This window comes from Psammomys obesus, unplaced genomic scaffold (genome assembly GCF_907164565.1).
Source record: "Psammomys obesus unplaced genomic scaffold, mPsaObe1.curated_primary_1811, whole genome shotgun sequence".
Classification (NCBI taxonomy): domain Eukaryota; kingdom Metazoa; phylum Chordata; class Mammalia; order Rodentia; family Muridae; genus Psammomys; species Psammomys obesus.
The window spans coordinates 10,924,733-10,946,077 of record NW_026596117.1 but is presented as its reverse complement, the minus strand read 5'-3'; the positions used below and the strand labels follow the sequence as shown (position 1 = coordinate 10,946,077).

Sequence of the window (21,345 nt, the reverse complement as noted above, 5' to 3'; positions counted from 1 at the left end):
TGTGTGTGTGTGTGTGTGTGTGTGTGTGTGTGTGTGTGTGTGTGTGTCTGTGTGTTGAGGGGGGAGTGGTGGTAAACAATTTGGGACTTTGTTACCTACCTGCTAAAAGGCAGACCAGGCTTCATACCTGGTTTTACCAAGCTCTCACGTCTATATCTTTAATCACAATAGTTTGCACTGCCCAGGTGCTTAAGCTAACACCTATGTTCAGCATCCAACCCAGATGAGAGTTTCCATCTTTCCAAAGTTCTCATGTAGACAAGAATCTGATAATACGCACGAAAATTCTTCAGAAAGCATTGACTGCTCTTGTTATAAAGGAATGGTAGTTTGCTGGTTGACATCTAAGTCTCTCAGTCTCTCCCTCCTTTCTCCTTTCTCTTTTCCTCCTCCTCTCTCTCTCTCTCTCCCGCACTTTCTGTAGTTCAGGATTCCTGCTATTCAGGAACCCTCAGGGCAAAACATCTCTAGGCTTTGCAGCATAGCAACGGGGCCAACACCTCCCCCCCCCACTTTCCTCCTGCAGCTTGGGCACATGCTGCCAGGGCATCTGGTTGCAGGACAATACCCAAAGCAAAACGGCATTGCCGTGTGCCTAGGAAAGGCAAAGCCAAGATCGCGTTTTGGGAAACCCCACATGTATAGGTATTAAACTGAGAACCATAGAAAGCTGCCTGCAGAGCCCACTGCAGACCAGGACTGGACTGCATGGCATTTGTTCTAATAAACTCAAGCATCCCATTAGGTAAATGCCATGCTGACACTCAGACTGGGGAGAAATGTCTGAGATGAAGTGTGCAACTCCATGCGGGACACAGCCTGTGGCATACTGGGCCCACACCAAGCAGCCCTCAGTATGTTTCATATTTGCACACAGCTCCTCCTTCCTGAGTCTTTCCTAAGCCATTTAATTTGTCTTAATAAAAGTGTACACGGGGACCATTTTAATACAGATGTCTCAGTAACATGGCCCTTTCTCTCTCTTTTCATTTTTTCCTGGAGATTAATGAACTGTGGCATGTTAGTTATTTGCTCCCACAGGCTTAGAATTCTTAAAGGCAGGACTGTGCCAGCAGCATGGGCCACAGACACGAGGTGGCTCAGCTCTCCAGACCTTTTGGGGAGCACTGCCTTTGTGAATGTCGGTTAGCTAGAGTAATATGTGACAGCCTAACAAAGCCTCTTCCTCCCCACCCCCACCTCTGCCATGGCCTTGAAGCCCCACTAAGGGGGAATGCTGGCCACATCCAGTACCTGATTCCTGCTGTGTTGTCATAATGGAATTTGGGGTCGCATGCTTCCTCTTCCTCCATACAGGAAACAGGTGAGGTAGGCAGGGAGAGTCCAGAATCCTCTTCCATGCTCAGTGTCTCTGACATTGGAAGAACAATGTAGTCTTTGCCATCCTGAAACAATAAACACAGCATGCTATTGTTACGGCTGCTGTCCTTCAAGGGCTTTTTCATGAAAAACAAGGGGCAAGGGGGTCATCTTGGTGTGAGCGTGCTACTTTCGTGTCTGAACACAAGACTTCAGGACTGTCTTGGAAAAGGGTGGCTAGAAACAAAAGGGCACTTGAAAGGGATGTGTGGAAGAAGGTTAATAAAGGGACCAAGTGAAAACAGGATTAGTAAAGGGACAAGAGGCCATGGTTGCCATGAAGACAAAGCAGGCAATGGCTATGGGTGAGATGTGAGAACACAAAGCCCAGAAATCATTTCTCCATAAAGACCTCCACGGGAGCCAGGCCTTCAAAGCATCCTTCCTCCACCAGCGCCTCTGCATTCCGAGGCAATGGAAAAGCAGAAGGCGGCGAAGAGAAAAGCAGTAAACAGCAGGATTATAAGAATTCTGGGAAAGGGTGATGCAGTGTGATGTTATTTCTCAAGAGGAAAAAAAAAAAGAAAAACGAAAAACATGATGATCTGATACACTTAAATGTTTGGAAGGCTTGTTGATGAAAATGGTTTTGACCCTCAAGTGTTCAGAAGGAAAAAGAAAGCAACTGGCTCCCACTACAGTAAGGGACACAAAGCAGGGACGAAGTCTTTAACAAAAAGAGGGCAGAGCTCTGTTGTGGAGCTGTCCTTGGATTGATACATTTCACCAAGAGGGGCCAAAGTCATGGTTTTGCATAATTTTCATGTTTGGTTTGTTTTGGCTTCGCCTGAAAAATCTACTAAAAATTACTTGAAATTCTTTCCATTTCTGATCATCTATAAATCAACCAGATTTGGTTTTTTGTTTTGTTTTGCTTGTTGGTTTGTTTTTTGGGGTGGTTTTTTGTTTTGTTTTGCTTGTTGGTTTGTTTTTGGGGGTGTTCTCTCTGTGTTGCCCAAGTTGCCCTCAAGCTCAGGATTCTCTTGTCTCAGCTTTAAGAATGCTGGGATTACAGACATGCACCATCACAGTCAACAGATATTTTTAACTTCAGAAGAACATTTGAAGACACAACACAGAAATAAGTAGGTGGGGACCAGCGAGATGACTCAGTGAGTAAAGGCATCTTTAACCAAGCCTGATGACTTGGATCTCCTGGCCCCACATGGCAGAAGGAGAGATCAGGCTCCTGTAACTTCTGAATGGATTGGAGTCTTCTATTCTCAAGGCATGAATTAGGATCTCATCAGTCTTAAGAGCAATTGCAGCTTTTAGGAAGCATTGTCGCTCAGAACCGGAGGACAGAGGCTCCTTTTTCAGTGGCCAAGCATGGTGCTCTGTCGGTGTCCAGGCAGCAGAGTGTTAGAACCCAGACCCTCGACCTGAGGGTTCTTTGTAGAAGCTTCTCACGTGGAGGGTTACAAACCTGCTGAGCATTTGCTTGCAGGAGATTTCCCAAATGTTCCACCAACTCTGAGAACGAGGGTCTCTGATTGGGGTCCTCATGCCAACAGTCCAGCATGGTCTGGTACCTAGACAAGCAAGACACTGGCTTCATTAACTGTGCCATTCCTCCAAGAGATAAGGGCCACAAGTAAGAACTCGAGCGAGAAGCAATGAGCCTGCCAAGAGCTGAGATGCTAAGGAGAGATGTAAAACTATAGGCGATACAGACACACTCAGAACTGCGACAATCTGTCAAAAGGTCTTCTTTATCACACCTCTATCAACCTTTAATAAAACTCTCTGGTGTAAGTAACACGTAATTCGATGACAGCGCTTTGAGCCTCAAAGAAAGAGCTGGACACAAAGTAGGCCATGACATAGATGCACACAATGGAGGGCCTCGTTGCCTTCTTCGTGGGAAGAATCTGTGAGAAAAGGAAGAAGGAGGCTTCCCAGGGTCTTACATTTCTGGGGTGGTGTAGTCAGGAGCCCTCATTCTAGTTCCTTCTTTCAACCTCCTACAAAATTCTTCATCAATCTTGACCCCTGGATATGGGGAAGCACCTAAAATAAGACAGGGAAGGAGCACTGTGTGATTTGACTTTCTCACAAAAAGCCCTTAAACCTGATTCTTATGCATCCTTATCACCTACGTAGCTTTTGTTCCCCTCATCCTTTCAATTTTACCATCTAAACCTTCCAAGAAATTCTAACCTGGCAGGAGGTAAAGTATAGAGAAGAAAGGATATACGAGGCTCATCAATTATTATCTTATTTGCCCCAACCCCCCCGCCCCCAGGAGAGAGTCAAAGAAAATGACTTACCCAAGGAAAATATTTCCCAGAGCAAAACACCGAAAGACCACACATCGCTCTGAATTGTGTATACTCGGTCAAAAATTGTTTCCGGGGCCATCCATTTCAAAGGCAGTCGTGCCTGAGTGGGGGACAGCCACATATCAGAACCCAAATTGGCAGATTTCTAAAGAAAGCACTCAGCTCACTTGTAAACACAAATCCGCCAAGACTGAATCCTGCACCTGAGGAGACCCCAAAGTTGATCTTTAGATACTTACATCTCCTTTTCTGACATAATCTGGGTCTTTATAAATATCCCGGGCCAAGCCGAAGTCACAGATCTTAACCACGTTCTTCTCCGACAGGAGAATGTTTCGTGCAGCCAGGTCCCTGTGGATACACTGTGAAGAGAACAGTATGTGTGATAAGTCTCCGCACAGCTAATCTCTTTTACATCTGTTTGTGACTTCATCCTTTTGAAAAAAATCCTTCATCAGAGAACCAGCTGATTAGCACGGACTCGGGTGGTATTTTGTGTCAGGAAGAGAGCCTGTGTGTCCCACTGAGACGTCCAGCTGCTTAGTCCATAAACAGTCCTGGCCTTTGGAGTTACGTGACTAAGATAGAGTCTGATCATGGACAGAATCTGATGTGTCCCTCATCACATCCGCACATCCTTTCGCTTGTGCCCCGGGTGGCTAAAACTGGGTTATAGACTAAAGAGATCCCAGAATAGACTGATTTTGGAGGGATGAGTAGAAATCAGAAGCAAGGGTTCTCGTTGGCTTGTTGGCTATCTTTTCTGTTTGGTACGAAAGCTGGACTGGATCTGGAGGTAGCACCCGGGACTCATCCTGCTTGCACAGTGTTTGATATGACAGTGAATGTGAACCCAGGCAAGGCTGGCCGGTGTGAGTGGAATAGACCCCGTGGTGAACTGCCAAGTGCTCCAGAGCTTGGCTTTAAGCCTCCGGATCTTCGGTTCCTCCAGTGATCTCTCCTTTCTGTCCTCTCTCTTGACCTGGCTTTCAACTCCTAAAGCATCTGTGTCACTGTGGTCATAGCCCTCAGCCAAGCGCCTAAGTGCCGTCTGTGAGAGCATATAAGCCTCAAAGAACCTTGGACACGAGGGAAAGGCTTGCATGAGAATCTCAGGTCAGCACAGGGGTGATAATCATTGCCTCTACCTTACCCAGCACCCCAAGTCTGTATAGCACTATCCCTTGCACCAGAATATTTAGGATAGCATTGTCTAGTGTGAGTCAGTAAAGCAGGAAAGGCCACAAAGCAGATAGTACTCAACCAAAGAGCTATTCAAAATCACCTGGTGGTCACCAGGGAAAAGAAGGACTCTGGCTCCCTGGTCTCCAGTCCCTAACTATCAATCCCCCCTTCTCGTTGCCAAGAGGAACTGCTTGGCTCAAGATTGAGCTCTAGTATTTAAAAAAATAACAATCTTTGAAAAAGGACTCAAGGCCCTTCTCTTTGGGAAGATCCTGGAGAACCCTGGTTCTCTCCCTTCTCCTTGGGAAATGGAGTTTAAGAAATATTTGGCAGATCTGTCTAAGATTCAGAGGTTCTGGAAGCTGTGAGAAACTCTCAACTTCAGTGTGTGTGCGTGCGAGGGGAGGAGGGGTATGGGACTTTACAATGATAAAGAAAACAAAAGAAATGTTAAAGCAGATTTCCCTCAGGAACCTGCCGCAAATACACGTTATCAACAGAGACCTTTTCCTAAATATAACGTGAACCTTTCCTACTGCACATCTTCCCCTCCCCAAGGTCGCCAGTGACTTCCACCGACCTCCCTCCCACCTCAGCAGGGTGTACAACCTTTGGGATATTTGTCACTTGTCACGTCCCACCTCAGCCTTTGTTTGGCCTAGTTTCTAATTTTAGCTGTTTTAATCGCCCTCATCTGAAGCCGGGCCTTCCTGCCTTCTAATTACACAAATAACAAATAACTTTTTGATGGATGGCGAGGAATGTAAAATAAATTAAAAATAGACTCCGCTACACCAAGACATCTATAAGGCTCCATCCCTTGCCTCTCCTAGGTGATCACTCAGGTGGCGCAAAGACTTCCTCGTTTACCTTGTTTAGCACTGAAGAACACACATGTGATGGGCATATGTGCACACACACACACACACACACACACACGATTTTCGTGTATTCTGCAAGCCCTTCCTGCTGTACTTTATCCCACAACATCCATTCCCATTTAGCTTTCCAGATATCTTGTTTGCATATTAGTTGCTCCAGCAGCCACCAGCGAGGTATACACCAGGAAACTGCAGAGCTGTCTTGGTTGGTTCCCCATGGTTGTTATTTAGAACTCTGCCCAGCACTTAGTCAATGAGTATTAGTTCGATGAATTAATTTTTTATCAGCAGAAATAGAGCCTCTCCCCACCCCTGGGGGAAACACTTTTAAGAATCATAAAAGTGGTGTGTGACTTTCCAAACCAAACAAGCGGATATCTCATTTCTAAGCCTGTGATGTGAAGTGAAGGCTTCCTTCCCCCTGACCTGTCATACCTTCCGGGATGCCAAGAACTCCATGCCCTTAGCCACTTGGAAGCTGTAACAGATGAGATGCTCCAAGGTCAGAAAGTCCTTGTACAAGTCTTCAGAAGCTGTAAGAAGAGGCAGGGGGACACCGATGAGTATTCCCACCAGTCAGGAGCTCTCTTCTAAGCCAATTAAACTGATCTATTTAAGAACTGAGGGTCAATTTCAGGAGACAGAAGCAGAGTACCTGCCCATTTGCCAAACCCCAAATTATTAACCTTCACTGTACTCCTTAGGGAAAGTAACATTTTCTCCATTTTAGTCAAATGGTGACCCGAAACCCAGAAGGGAGAGTAGAGGTAAAATCAATGCAGACAGCAGGGAGAGAAGAAGGATTTTTTTTTTAAGTCTGCTCTCTCAAGCTGTTGTTTCCCATGAACCCAGAGGAAAAAACAATAGCTCGCATTAAGAATTCTAAAAATAACAACAATATTCAGGGTCATCAAATCTTTTCTCTCCGGGCTTTGTCCTGGGACAAAGACCAAAGTTCAAACTACAGTGTACAACAGAAAACTAAAAATACCAGAAAGAGATTTATTTCTCTCACTTTCAAACTTAAAACAGGAGGCAAGCACATTATAGCTATCTTGTTAAGAAGGCTTTCCTCCAAGAACAGGAGTGAGTGACAACAGACATGAAAGATGAATTTACATAAGTTGGTAGTATTTATTACAGTGCAACTAATACAAATAAACACCGAGGTACTGCTTACTATTTCAAAATGATCTCCCAACTTAGGTCAGATGAGATAAGGCTTACTGTCTCCTTCCTGGACACAAGACCAGAGGAAACACAAATTCAATTGTCACAATAGCCTTCCTAGTATTTTTTAAAGGCTAAGACTTCTTCCTTAATAAATTCTTGTGCGAGGGCTAGAGGGTTCTCAGGGAACAGTGAAGCCCTCATTTCCCAGATAAAGAAATGGAGGCAAAGTCCAGGCCTGCAATCCCAAGCCATTTATATCTCATCCCCCCTCCACAATTCCTTGGGTTCCCAGCTCACTGGCTACCCTTTGTGAGCAAGAGGGTACATGATGCCTTTGATTGTAGACCTCAGAACATAAGGCCTGGACAACCTTCCCATGTCCCTCTGTCCTAAGCCCTAGCCACCAGCTGCCTACAAAGCTTTTGAAAGAAGGAAGTGAGATAAAGTTCTATCGGGAGGCTTAGGCAGGAAACAAAAGTGGGGGTGGGTTTGTCTAAACTCACACTCCCAAGAGCATGGGGCACAAGGCATTCCCATCTCTTTGCCTACACAGATGTGCCTGCTCCTTCTGAGTAAAGGAGATACAGAGTGAGTGTGTCCTGGACCTGACTAAGGTATTGGAGGTGAGGCTACAGTCCAGCTCCATCAATAACACTAAAATATCATTGGGATCCCAACCACATGAGACACGTGGAAAGCATGGTTGGAAGGGAGGTGTAAGAAGCTCGCTGGGATGGAGTGGAGATAACAGATGTGTCCTAACCCATCCTGGAGAAGAAGGTTAGGTAGAGGAAACCAAAGGCGCCTCTGTGTGCTGCTGAAGCACACACCTACTCAGTCTGAACCACTTATGGCAAAGAAGGCAGGCTAAGCATCAGAAAGCTCCCTTCCCCTTCCAGAACATAACCCTCCACATTGTGATCCAGTATTAAAGCAGAGTATTGAATTGATTGCTAACAGCTCAGCCCACCAAGTTACCTAGGCTTCTCCAGAGAAGCCTGCTTTGCCTCCCAGCAGAGTTTACTGTCTATTTAGGGATTTCATACTTTAGTTAAGCTTGTCTGAGCACTACCTAGGAACTCAGATTTCTTTCAAACATGAAGTCTTCCCCCATGACTGACTATTTTATCATCATCTTCCTACAAGAGAGTGTGTTAGGCATGGGCAGTGAAGAAGGTACCTTCTTCTTCCTCTACATCACTGAGGGATTTCTCCTCAACAAATCCCGAGCTGGCGGAGCTCTGGCTGCTGGTGATGCTATCCAGGCGGCGTTTCAGATCCACAGAGAGTTCGCCAACATAGTCCTTCCCCTGGCGGAATCGTGCCCCTTTGCTCTGGAAAAGAAGAAGAGTGCAAATTCCTCGGACACAAAAGGGGGTCTGTAGGATTCTACTGTCTCTGAGTTGAAATGGGTGGAGGTAGGGGCAGCTTTTAGCAGAGTTCCTTCTACAATGCCAAGCTATGTCTGCTTCCTTCAGCATTAGGTGGTAAGCACCAGGAGTTCTCTGACACACTGCCATTAGCGTCCTCTTTACAAAGGGAAGTACCCTTCCACAGAGCCAAATACCCAAATATGGCTGAGGAGACACACTTATCCAGAGCCAGTGTACTCTCAGCCTTCCCCTTTCCTTAATCAGATCTAGCTCCACCATAATGAGTCAAGAGACTGAAGTCATAAAAATAGCATATTAGAGGTCCTAATAAATAGAATGCCATCATACAATCCCCAGAAGGTAAAAGGAGAAGTTAAAACAACCAAGGAAATATGCAAAGAATTTTTAACTAAAAGACACATGCATACCACTTTGGGTTTTTCTCCGCTTTACATTATGACCAATGCTCAGATGGAAGATGGCGTACCTTATAGGGAACAAATTCATTTCTCTTGCCCCGTAAGTAAGTTGATAGGTTTCCAAATTTGCAGAATTCTACAATCACCATGAGAGGCCCTGCAAATAACAAAGTGTGTTGAGCAGGGAAAATGTACTTCAGGAACATTTCTCACTACATGCCTAGCATACTCATAAGCCCAAAAACTGTGCTAGAAGGAGGCTTCATATAACCTTTCATTAGAACAGGGCTGTACAAATCATCTGATTCCAACCTCCTCCTAGCGCAACCTTTTCTTAAAAAAAAAAAAAAGACAATTCTACAAGTGTAATCAAAACATCAGCAATCAGCTAACCCTGTGTTCTTTCCTTTCAAGGTTTGGGGGGATACTTATTTTTCCAATCTAACACTTACTATACAAGTAGCAAACCTCTGAGATGAGAGCATTCTTGAATTTAAAGGATGCTACAGCACTGATGATGATTAGAGAGCCTACTAAATTTCCATGAGATTCAGTACATTCAGGAATCTGCAAAGCCTTGCATCAGACACTAACGGAGAGCTGCCAGCCAAACCCAGGCAAGCAGAACCACGGCATTTACTCACCACCTGGCTTGGTGCAGGCACCTAGAAGGTTGACCACGTTGAGATGGTGGCCAATGTGGATGAGGATCTTGAGTTCAGACATGAGGGCTCGGTGCTCGCTGTGTGTGGCTCCTTCTACAGATTCAGGGTAAAGGCAAAAACCATTAAGTGTAGCCATTACCAGATGGACGCATTTAACTGTGCAACTCTCACCGCAGCAGCTAAGTAACAGAGCAACAGTGTGCTCTGAAAAGTCAAGGGCGATTTTGTTTTTTAATTAGAAATCAAGGCTTCACTTTAAGGAAATCTTAAGTGACTGGTGTTGAAAGGAATCTAAAGGGAAGTCTCCTGTAGCACTGTGAACAATGGATTCACATCCAGTCTCTCTATACAAAACTGGATTTTTCTATTTCAGGTTGAGTAGGCTGCTTAGAACCGGGTCATTTCAATGCCTCCCCATACAGAAGCAATCCTGTGCATTAAGTAATCTTAGATCTGGGGACCAGTGAGTAGGCTGGTAGGTAAAGGCGCTTGCCACCAAGCCTAAAAACTAAGTTCAAACCCTGGTACCTACACGGGAGAAGAAAGAACTAACTCTTGCAAGTTGTCCTCTGACTAACACACACACACACACACACACACACACAGACATAAACGAATGTGATAAATTTTCTCGGGTTTGTATTGATATTACAATTGGCATGTACCAAATAAGTAATTTAACAAGGATCAGCAGATAAGCAAGGCTATTTGCCCATGAGCCTGACGGGGCTAAGACTTACACTTCCTTCTCACTCACAGACATGGTTCCCACCTCAGGGCCATCTTTATAACACACACACACACACACACACACACACACACACACACACACACACCACACCGTTAGACTCTAGATTGAAAATGCAAATGGAGGAAGGGAGCTTTGAAAGGCGCAAGGCCTACTGGGAAGGGTGAGCAGCAGCATCTCCCCATGGAAGCAGTCACAAGTGGAGCAGAGGATTTATCTACACTGCCTTGCCTTATCAGACTGTCAAGGCTATAGTTCTCTTATGATGAGAAGACGCTTAGTTCTAAAACAACACCCACATCTTTTTCTGTTTGCACAGCCACTTTTACTTTGCAAAGTATCTCCATAAATGAACTTCTCTGGCACATTCCAATTCTTGAGAACATGATGGTTTTGCATTCTGCTATTTTTACTGATAGTGACCGTCTTCCCTCATTTCTAAAATGTTTATAATCATCTCACATATTAATACACTGAGGAACAATTATAATAGAACCAGATAGTTTTGCCCCATATAACCAGGACCACTAAATCGAATTGTGCAAGTTAATCCTTGCTCTAAGGTCATGAGCTCTTGCATAAGGCTCCAAAGGAGAAAACTGTTTCCTATTTGTGCTAAGGCAATATAAGCCAGGGGCCGGGGGCTTTGTGGCCCACCTAGGCAGAGAGCCACTGCATATCATGGGTAATGATGGACAAGATAGAGAGAGACACATCACAATGTCATTTTGCTTCTTACCTTTCAACATCTTGACGGCCACTGTTTTGCAAGTTGCTGTCTTGTCAATTCCAAAGGCATCTGCCTCAATCACTTGGCCAAAGGCACCGCGGCCAAGAGGCTTCCCTAGAACCAATGATAGTGGCAATTACAAAATGGACTTTGTCACGCTGTCAGAGGGATATGTTAAGATTCCAGTTGGTTTAAGGTGATGATGTACCCCCACTTGGACCCACAGCCCACTTTACTCCCTTGTTCTGGCTTTTCCTTTTACTCTCCGGATCACCCTGCTTTGGATGGTGGTGCAGGCCTCTTACTACTAAAAGGCAGAATGGATGATTACCAAAGTCAAGAGGTAGAATTACTCTTTATAAATCAGAATGCGTCCTCTGAATAGACTCTCCCTGTCATTGTCTTCAAGGAGGGTCAGTTAGGCTGGTTAAACCACGATCGTGTTAACGGCAGTTGACAGCTCACCTAGTTTCAGCCGGTCCCTGGGGAATTCCCATTTGCTGGCATCATAAGGCAGGCGTTCACAGCGCTCATCCAAGGGCAGTTCATCTGGATCCATGACAATGGACAAGTAGCCTGTCTTCAGTTCCCCTTCATTGGCCTGGAAAGCATAAATCCTTCCAGTTGCACACAATTCCTCTTGTTTGGTTGTTATTTTGTATACTTATTATTGTTTAATAAGGGCCTCATTCATGATACCTCATTTTCCAATAAAACTCACGGAGTTTGAGAGCAGTCCCATTATAACCCTGCCTTTAGTGCCTCTTCAGCTTCCAAAATGAGTTCGGAATAACGTTTCTAAATCTTAATTACAGCGGACAGTCCAAACCTTTTACCCCTCTAGTGGCTTCCATCAATTAATGCCCATGGTCCATCCAAAGAAAATGGACAAGAATGTTATTGTATTGAAGTAAAAATGTGTCCATTGAGCCAATAACAATGGGAAGAAGCAGCAAAAAGAAGCCTAGTCAGGTTCCATTAATCACAAAAACCAACACGCAGGGGACAGGAGGGAAATTATGCTGTTACCCGCTTAACGGTCCGTAGAACGATGACAAGAAGTAGCCAGAAGAACATGGCAATCACTGCAGTGCCTACGAGAATAATGACTTCCAAGTTGGTCTTTTCTTGGGCACCTGGAAGACACATTTGAGTGATCAACCACTGGAAACCCACAGCCTTTGGTAGAAGGTGCTAAAATGTGACGTGAAAGGCAAGACCTCATGCTCATCCACTTTCAAGACGCCTAGAGACCAAGAGCCACAAACTCCTTAAGCTGGATAGAGTTCACAGCATTCTCAAAGAACAACAGGAGCATACTACTCATGAAAACATGCAGCAATTACATTCTCAAACAAAGAATCACAGAGAAAGTGTCTTTAAAAAATGCATAGGGGATGTGTTTAGCAAGAGAACTCTTTGGGAAAAAAAAAGTACTTCTAATCGTGGATAATGCAGTCTAGTTTTGTGCTGATACTCAATGTTTTTGCTTGGGTGGCCTGGGAAAAATGATTGCTAAGGGAACAACACAAAGAGATAAGTAAGACCCTTTGCCCAGACAGCTACTTATGATATGACTACTTCTATATCCATTGCTTTCAGTCTGTCACCCTTCTCTGCCTTTTCAATAACCTTCAGATTGCAGATGAAGAAATAAGATTTGAAAGATTAAGCTACTTGTCTGGGAGACACAGAAAGTTGGGCTGTTTGAGGGTTATACTGGTTCTGTCCAAATTGAGCTGACCCATCCTGTCCCTCTGTGGCAAAAGTCAGGTAGCGGGGAAGAGAGAGGGAGAGAGAGAAAGAAGAGACAGACAAAGTCAGAGACAGAGAGTGAAAGCACAGAGATAAGGAGGAGGAAAGGGTAGGCAAGTAAAGCTATGGGAGAGAGAGAAAGAGAGAGAGAGCACTCATTACAAGTAGAGGATTACAGGCAGAAGGCTCTCAGCACCAAGTCATTAGCACCAAGGTGATTGGGATACAACAATTATCACTTAGGGTCTCATCTCTCCACTCACACTATGCAGTGCGAGTCAAAGCAAACTCCGAGCTGTGGGGGATGGCCCAGAAGCCAGAAGACAAGCAATTAATTAGTTGGTTAAATAAGAGGTACCCGTTGGGAGACACGCTCTGCATCTGTAAGTGGATTTGGTTTCTCCACTGTTTGCAGGGAAGTAATTCTCTATCTATATGTAAATACGTAAAATCCTTCTCGTGTGAGAGAAGAAGAAAGGTCAAAGACTCAACCGTCTCTACCAGTTTATGTGTGAATATTCTCAGTTTAACATCTGAGAGCTGATCAGGAGCATTCAACGTCTACATCTCTCTCTCTCTCTAGCTCACTACTGTCTCCAGGTAAGTCTTCATAGCACCCATGCTGCTGTGCCGACTTGTGCACTGTAACCTATTGCAGAGGGCTAGTGGGTAGAGGCAGGGTGGCAGAGAGAACAGGCAGGCACATGCTCCCTGGGATTGGCACTAAGACCTGAACGCCTTTGGAAGTGACAGACTACCTTGCCCTTTGGCATCTTCGTTTGCAGCTGCAGTTTACGGGCTCCTAACAATCTTCCGGATTTGACAGCATGCTGGGGGCTCTAGATGCATTTCTATTCAATATGAGCTGGACAGATTAACGGGACCAACATCTAGACTTTAAGACTTTAGAAATCCACCAAACCTACTCCTCCGACTGCCTTCAATCACCCCCTTGCATAGCACTCCTTCACTCCCACATTATAGTTGCATTGTTCTCATAGTGGCTTACAAAAAAAAAAGACTCAGGCATCATCTTCTTCTTAAGATAAAATATTCTGTCACATATTACTGACTGAAAATAAAGGTTCAATTTCACCTCAAACACACACACACACACACACACACACACACACACACACTTAGTAGTGGGAAAGAAGTTTCCTTTCACTTTTCAATAATAACCCCCAATTTTCCACATCACAAAAGCAATCTTCTATTAATTATCCATTGTTTGTGAGTGAATCTTGTCTTGGCTCTGGGGGGAATTCTGAATCCTTGTCACTAACTGAATAGCAATGTCCAACACCAAATCCATTTTTTTCCAAGTCTATATTAAAGGGCCATTTCTGTATGTTAACTTGACCACTGAAACAAAGTGAGAATCAGGGACAGGAGAATACTCATCACTCCTGCCTGAAAGTTTTCTCACAGAGAGAATTGCGTGACCAAGAAACAGGGTACAGGCTGAAGCACACACTAACTTCATTTTCTGGCTAAAAGCATACATATACAGTGAAGACAAGTTTTAAAGAACAAGTGGAGAAACCCTTACTTGAACTTCCAGATGACCAAGATCTAAAACTTTTGTAAGACCCACCCCTTGTCTCGTGTGAAAGGCCACAACCCAAAAAAGGTAGGTGCAATGAAAATGTTGTATAAAATTGACTTCAGGCTATGTGTATTTACATGATGCTAAGATCCCTCCCCCCCAAAAAAAAAATCTATAAAACCTGTGAAACTATTCCAAAAGCTGGACCTTATCTGATGAGACACTCCGCCACCATGAAGAGCATCATGAGCCACCCACACGCCATCCTACTCAAGGTATTTGAGGCTATGTACAAATCAAGCTAACGCCGCAAACCCATTTGATGGGCCTGTGGCACCGTACTGACCTTCTATGATGAAGAGCGTCTCCGCTCTCACACATCCGAGGACATTGCAGGCCTGGCAGGTGTAGAGGCCCTCGTCCTCCTTCCTCACCCTGCGGATGGTTAGGTTCCGGTTCCCATCTTTTAGTACGATGCCTGAAAGTGGAAAGAAATGCTCGCTTTATTCCTGATGATGTGATGTGCTTCATCCAGGACATTTTTAAAAACTAGAGTGGCTGCCCTTCATCTCAAACTATTATCTAACTCCAAAGAGGTGCATAGGATTGACTACTGACTGATCTCCCACAGGAGCTTCAGGTAAAAATCAACAGGATTCCAAATATGCTATGTCTGACTCTGAAATGAGCCAGACCCTTGTACCCAAATACCTCCTTGAGTGTTTAGGGTTGGGAAGCATGGCATGCATGTGTATAGAGGTCAGAGGTCAATGTCAAGTGGCTTCTTTATTGCATCCCACGTCATTCTTTTGAGACAGGGTCTCTCCCTGAATCTGAAGCTTGACAATTCAGCTAGACTGGCTGGCAGCTGAGCTCCAAGGATGCCTTTGTCTTCCCCTCCCCCACCTGCCCCTTGGCACTGGGATTTCAGAAGGATGTTGAGTCGAGGATTCTACATGGGTTCTAGGGATGCCAAGGCAGGCCCTCATGCTTGGGTGGCAAGCATTTCACTGAGCCATTTTTCCAGCTTCCCTGCTAACTACTGCTTTCTGTCTACTTTGAAACAAACCGTGAGGTGATAGCAGTCTTACACAGCATTCTTGAAAAAAATTCTGCAACCAGAGAAATAGACAAGTGTCACTCACTCACCCGAGTCTTCCACCAGTGTCTCATTGTCTTTGAACCATGTGATGTGTGGAGTAGGGTTTCCAGACGCTGGGCAAGCAACTTCAATGGTTTCACCAATGGTTGCCGTCTGGTTCTCCAGATTCCCCGTGATCATGGGTGCCATGCGTTCTGTGAACATAGAAAGAAAACCAGAGAGCCCATGGTTACAACTGTTGGAGCAGTTTTAGTTTTAGTGTCCTGTGACTATTAAACAGTCTAAACCTCATAGGCAGTAGCTCATGGATAAAGTGGGCTGAAACTACACAGAAGTTGACAACCGCAATCCTGGAGGGTGAAACAGTTCAGAAAGATACTGCAGCCTTTGACTATTCGCATTAGCCACCTGCAAATCACAAAATCCTTGGGAGTCTTGGGGGATTGGCTTTTCAGGTTATAGGTTCCCCATCCCCGCCCAATCCCAAAAGGCTTTTCCCAAGGATAACTTCTTCTCTAGGAAGTTGTAGCCACTAAGAGTAGAATTCATGTTTTCTCGTGAGAAGGGCAAAGCTTCAGCACAATTACACAAGGAGTGACCTATTTATTGGATAACTTCATGTCATTTCTAATATTCACCTCCCGTCATATATAATGAGGGCCCGGCCATTAGCCTTGTTTTTTAAGTGACATGATTGCAGCTCAGGGCTTAAACGTCTTAGCCAAGTCCTTATAACTAAATAAATGGTTAAGATAATAATAGAGTCTGGTGGGCCTGAAAGTCCAGTGTGGTTTCCACTAAAACACAAACAAACTAGACGGTAATGTCTAATGAAAAGTCAAGGGCGTTTGTATAAATGTACAGCAAAACACGGGCTTCATGTTACCCATGTCCAGAAAGTCATCCGACTGCTGTGGAAATATCTGATGAGCATCAAGAAGAATCATGCGGAAAGAATTCTCTTTAACACTTAGCAAAATGTGGTCGTCACCACCTTGCGCTGCATGGGAATTTAAACAAATGCACTTGGCTCTGGTGCTTTTCTAAGCACAGATGTCTGAAAACAACGTGGGCTCCCTTATGGATGCGTACCCACTGACTGTAAATTTCCTGGTCATGGCTAAGCCAGCAGCCTCCTTCACATCTCTTTCTAAACTCTTCCTCATCTGGACCAGCTAATAAACTTCTATATGCATAGTTCTAAATGTGATGTGGTTTCCAGGGTCTTGGGAATGACTTGACTCACAAATGTCTTTCCCTCTGTCCCCAAGTTTTTAATAACAGAAAATCCTATGCTACTGTCTATTTGGAGAGACTTCCTCCAATAAGCCAAAGCACTCAAAAAGATGATATTCATATAAAATTTTGCTGTAGATGAGTTCACCTGGGCAGTTTCCCTTCCTTGTACTATAAAACAGAGAAGGTAAGAATCACAAGAACCTTGAACAACACAGCAAAGAAAGGAGAAAATGAAAGGAAAAAGCACAAAGCAAGAACCCCTTAAATTCACCAGATCTTCTCAGAGAAAGAGCAGAGACTGTCCAGCTTCTGCAAAGTACAAGGTTAGACAAGGCAAGAGCGTCCCCAGAGGGAATGTGAAAGGCTTTCTAACCACAGACTTACCTCACTGAATTTAACCTATCCTGGACTATATAGGGTATCACGGAAGTACAGGTGATGAGTATTAGCTCCCCTTCCATGGAATCATCTAGATCTTAAACCCCTCATCCCACTATTCATGAAGCAGGTATCCCATTGACCACCTAGGATATGCCAGTGTGCTCTATGGCTCATGTTACAACCTAGGATATGCCAGTGTGTTCTATGGCTAAAATTAAAACAAGCAAGCAGAGACCAGTTTTTGTTCTCATGGATCAGAGACCTCTCAGCACACCCAGTATTTACCCTATGGCGTCAACCTGTCCTTCTAGGTCAGCACTATGAGCTTCTGGCCCTCACTTTGCTCATTGTATTACACAAAGGTGCTGACTATAATCATTGAATGGCCAAAGATGTCACAGGAAGTTCCCTGGTTCGAGCGAATCCCGTGCAGACACTGGCAGTGACTTCATCAGAAAGGCTGGGAAGAGCCAAGCTTCTAATTTTAATGTATCCCCTCACCACTATTGGCTCTGTTCTGCTTCCAGGAGTGTACCAGTCTACTGCAAACGCTCCCAGAGGCCTGTACTATTCCTTGACACAGCACTCAGACACAGTGCATTTAAGGCACTGCAGCTCCACCACCCAGGGATGCCTCGGTACCTAGGATAATGAGCTGCTTGACTAGGCAGTGTCTTTTCTTGGTCTTCTTGTCTTGAGCTGAGCAGACATAGTCTCCTTGGTCCTGCAGGGAAGCATTCTGGAACGCCACAATCAAGATGTCATTGGTGCTGTTAGAAAACATAGTGGCATTCAGCTTCCAAAGGGCATCCAAGATCTTGCAAACTGGCTCGTCCACGTGGGCGGATGTTGCCTGTGAGCCAAGCTTGTACCACGTGAGGTTCTCAAATGTATTTCTGTCTGCGGTGCACAACAGAGACACGCTCTCCTGCTCAGTTGGCTGGGCAGCAGGTCTCACAGTAATTTCCGGACCCTCTGAAATGTAAAGCCATAGTTAGAGGATGGTGACTTAAGTTGGTGCCTGACGCCATCGTCTTCTTGCTGCTATGAAGAGCTAAGAGACAGCTCTTGCAGCCGTTACTACAAGGACAGAGCCAGACAAGGAAGTTCATTTCCCAAAATGTATAATTTGAAAATGTGAATTAATTTTCCCCAAGCATTTACTTCATTCCACTTTGAGTCCTGGATATAGTTTCCAAGATGAAGAAAAAAACAAACAAATAAGCAAAAATCCCAACGCGAGGCATTTAATCGCCATGTAGAATCTTTAACAAATGTCTTCTTATCAATATGTGACAATAAAACTACATTCATTACAATGAGAGCCAGACTAAACTATATTTATTACAATTGGCTGGGACTAAAATATCTGAGCCAGTACAATCAGCTCAGGTTCACCCATAAAACTAAGCTGCAGAGACGAAATCAGGAGCATTGGAAGGACGTTCCCCTCACTCCCAAAGGCCCTGGCCTCAGTGCTCGTCTATAGCAAACCCACAGATAACTTCTTGAACCCCGGTGAGTCATCACACTAACTCTAGCAAGCAAGACAAGCCACACACAACATGGAGCTTGAGGCTGAGAACATCAGTGGCTGCATTTGCTGGCCAGTGACCTCGCATGAACGCTTCCACGAGCCCAGAGGCTACCTGAGTAGCTTTAGCTTCTGATACCTTCAAGTCCTAGCTACACAACGTATCACTCGCACAAATCCCAAGGACAGCAGAGGACCTCACAGCCTAGCACCCACTCTCTGAGTGATTGCCCCCCTCCCTGGCCTCCGGAGAGGTTTACTCACTGATCACGTGAAAGGAGATCACCCTCTCTCCTCGTCCCACTTTATTGACGGCTTCACACTTGTACAGTGCTGACACATTGGCCGCTTGGATGACCAGGGTACTCACAGTCTGTGAACATACAAGTCCCGAGCCATGAGCAATGCAGGCTGAGCATGTACATGCACACCGAGACAGACATCCATCAGCCCTTTCAGCTGCTAAGGCCTGCCTTTGCCATTCACACCGTTCACTGCCCACCTTCAAGGGCAAACAGCTCTGACCGGGCAGTTATACACAGAAAGCCAAAGTGCTCCGGAATTCCTCAAGGATTCACATTAATAGACATTACGCACACTTGGCATTTTTCATGTGACTATTATCAGAATTACCTTTCAGTGGGTGTGTGCACTGAATCGTGTTATGGGTTTTGTTTCTCTTCAATAAACTGTTAGTAAGCTATAGGTATTGTAGCTACTGGTATTTTTCTTCTCTTTTTAAATTAGTAGGCATTAACTATAATAACAAGTTCCCTTATAACATTTTTGTACATGTATATAATACCCTTAGGTTATTTCACTTCCAATTACCCCATATTTTCCCCCTTCTCACTCCAAATGATCCCTTCCTCTTCCCAAGTAGACCCCTGTACTTTCATGTTGTTTTTTCCATCTTGATTCATAGGAGAGAAAAACATGTTTGTATTTCTACGTCTGACTTGTTTTTCTTAACATGATGAGCGCGACCTTTCTGAAAATGGCATAAATTTGTTCTTCTTTAAGGCTGAAGGTGTGTGTGTGTGTGTGTGTGTGTGTGTGTGTGTGTGTGTGTGTGTATGAAAAACTCACACTTTATTTTTCTCTCTTGGATGATGTCACACAGACTATTTGATTATTAACCTCCAATGTAGCTTCACATGTTATTCTGCAGCCTTCTATTCAGAAAGTGAGAATTAGAAAGAGGAATGTTCAAAATCAAGAAGTTCAGACTCACTTTGTTTTTTCCTTCAATGATGGCATATTGGTTCTTGGTGACTTCGATCTTATTTCCCCCTTGAAAATCCTCCACATGTTTCCATTCGTTACAAGTATAGGGGTTTGTTTGGCTGCAAGGCAGAGGAAGGACAGCATGTCATGATTTGACTTCTCTTTCATTCAGAAGTACCGAAAAGGGTCAGCCTATGGTTATCGTGTTCTTACTGATAACTTTCGACACAGCCTAGCACTTTACAGGACTTGGCGCCAATTAAAAATAGATGCCAACAACAGTAGAAAGGTCCAAGGATACTGAGGATACAGAAGGGAAGCTGCTATTCTGGGAACAAGTCTCCATTCATAAATTGGATCGACAAGACAATCCAAGTTAATTTAGTTCAAAGGAAGGTAAGGAAACTTGGAAGCCATTGGGCTTCTTAAAGTCATCTCTCTGGGACTGTGGCTTTTGTTTAGGAAATGGCCAGCAGCTGAGGAAGAAACTAGTGTTTGCTATTTCAAAAACAACAACAGGAAGTGGAATGCTTGGGATGGTAGGTTGAAGGTGGTGGCTGTTGTTTTCCCGAAGGATGTCTGCACTTGTGGTAGAACTTGATAAGCAGGGTCTGAGGCTCTTGAGGCCTGGGCTAGGTTTATCACTGCCTCCCATCCATCAGCACTTCCTCTGGGAGATGGACCTTCCCATAGATAAGAAGGAGCAATGTGGTCCACCCCAGTTCACAGACAGAAGAAGATGCAAAGATTGGCAATTAGCAAACACAGCAAATAGCATCATTTTGGAGAGGTATGCACTGGGGCTAACTAAAAAGAAAGAGCTGACTCACACAGTGGGATGCCCCAAGCCACAGAGTCTGTTAAAATTTAAGCCATGGAGGGAAGTGAGAGTAGAGTCCAGGTACCCCTTATAGGGTAACTTCCTTGGAGACAGCTTTGTAGGTTTAGATGGAATCATGGCATAGCTTGGCAAGAAGGGATGAATGAAAGCAAGCAAAACAGAGGCCGAGGCCCCACTCACCTGGGCTTGTAGGTGCATGCTTCTTCTCGCTGCCAGTACCATTGGATGTGGTGCAGGGGAGGGTTGGCATAGACGGTACATGTCAGCGTCTGCATGGTACCATACTGGTAGGAATCCATGGGAGAGATCAAGGCTTTCTCACCAATCTGGGGTGGGACTGGAGGCAGAAAAGACAACCTGTGAGTTGCCCGATTGCTCTGAGGAGCAAAGAGAGGATTGCAGCCACCAGATCTGCCCTTTGTACTCATATGATTTCGCCCCTGCTTGCTTTTCCAGAGGACACCTAGACTTGGAGTCAGAAAAACCTGAACTCTTATGCTATCCTAATACTAACAGCTGGTAAGCTGGGTGACTTTACGCCAGCTGCACATTTCTATGTCTTGCTCTCTCACTCTACATTAAAGACGTTATTTCCCATGTCCTGCAGCCTAGCAAGAATTGGGGGGAGGCTACAGAGAGAATACACTTGGAATAACACAGCAAATACATTTGATTGTGCACCAAGTCTTACTGAGGTGCTTTACATTGGCTTTCAGTCCCCGTGATCATGGCTGTGGCTCTCACATCACACACGAGAAGAAATGAGGCAGGCATTGAAAGGCTTGCCCCAAACCATCATCAGTTAATACGTGGCAAAATTCAAGACAAAGGTAGAGTCCCTGGCTTCTAAAGAGAAACCTGACTTGACTTCCGTATGCATT

General features: G+C 44.7%; 1 protein-coding gene across 1 annotated transcript in view; it reads right to left on the bottom strand.

The window, feature by feature from the left end:
- Positions 1-21,345, bottom strand: part of Kdr (kinase insert domain receptor) — a 43,848-nt gene that overhangs the window by 7,964 nt on the left and 14,539 nt on the right. Inside the window, exons 10-27 of the mRNA XM_055629314.1 lie at positions 20,645-20,801; positions 19,631-19,742; positions 18,661-18,769; positions 17,505-17,837; positions 15,290-15,436; positions 14,487-14,618; positions 11,866-11,972; positions 11,302-11,437; positions 10,846-10,950; positions 9,338-9,451; positions 8,762-8,850; positions 8,082-8,235; positions 6,164-6,261; positions 3,902-4,024; positions 3,651-3,762; positions 3,291-3,390; positions 2,807-2,912; positions 1,255-1,406 (exon numbers count right to left, since the gene is read on the bottom strand). Of these exons, the coding sequence (XP_055485289.1) occupies positions 1,255-1,406; positions 2,807-2,912; positions 3,291-3,390; positions 3,651-3,762; positions 3,902-4,024; positions 6,164-6,261; positions 8,082-8,235; positions 8,762-8,850; positions 9,338-9,451; positions 10,846-10,950; positions 11,302-11,437; positions 11,866-11,972; positions 14,487-14,618; positions 15,290-15,436; positions 17,505-17,837; positions 18,661-18,769; positions 19,631-19,742; positions 20,645-20,801 (2,386 nt within the window). The remainder of the gene's footprint in view (positions 1-1,254; positions 1,407-2,806; positions 2,913-3,290; positions 3,391-3,650; positions 3,763-3,901; positions 4,025-6,163; positions 6,262-8,081; positions 8,236-8,761; positions 8,851-9,337; positions 9,452-10,845; positions 10,951-11,301; positions 11,438-11,865; positions 11,973-14,486; positions 14,619-15,289; positions 15,437-17,504; positions 17,838-18,660; positions 18,770-19,630; positions 19,743-20,644; positions 20,802-21,345) is intronic.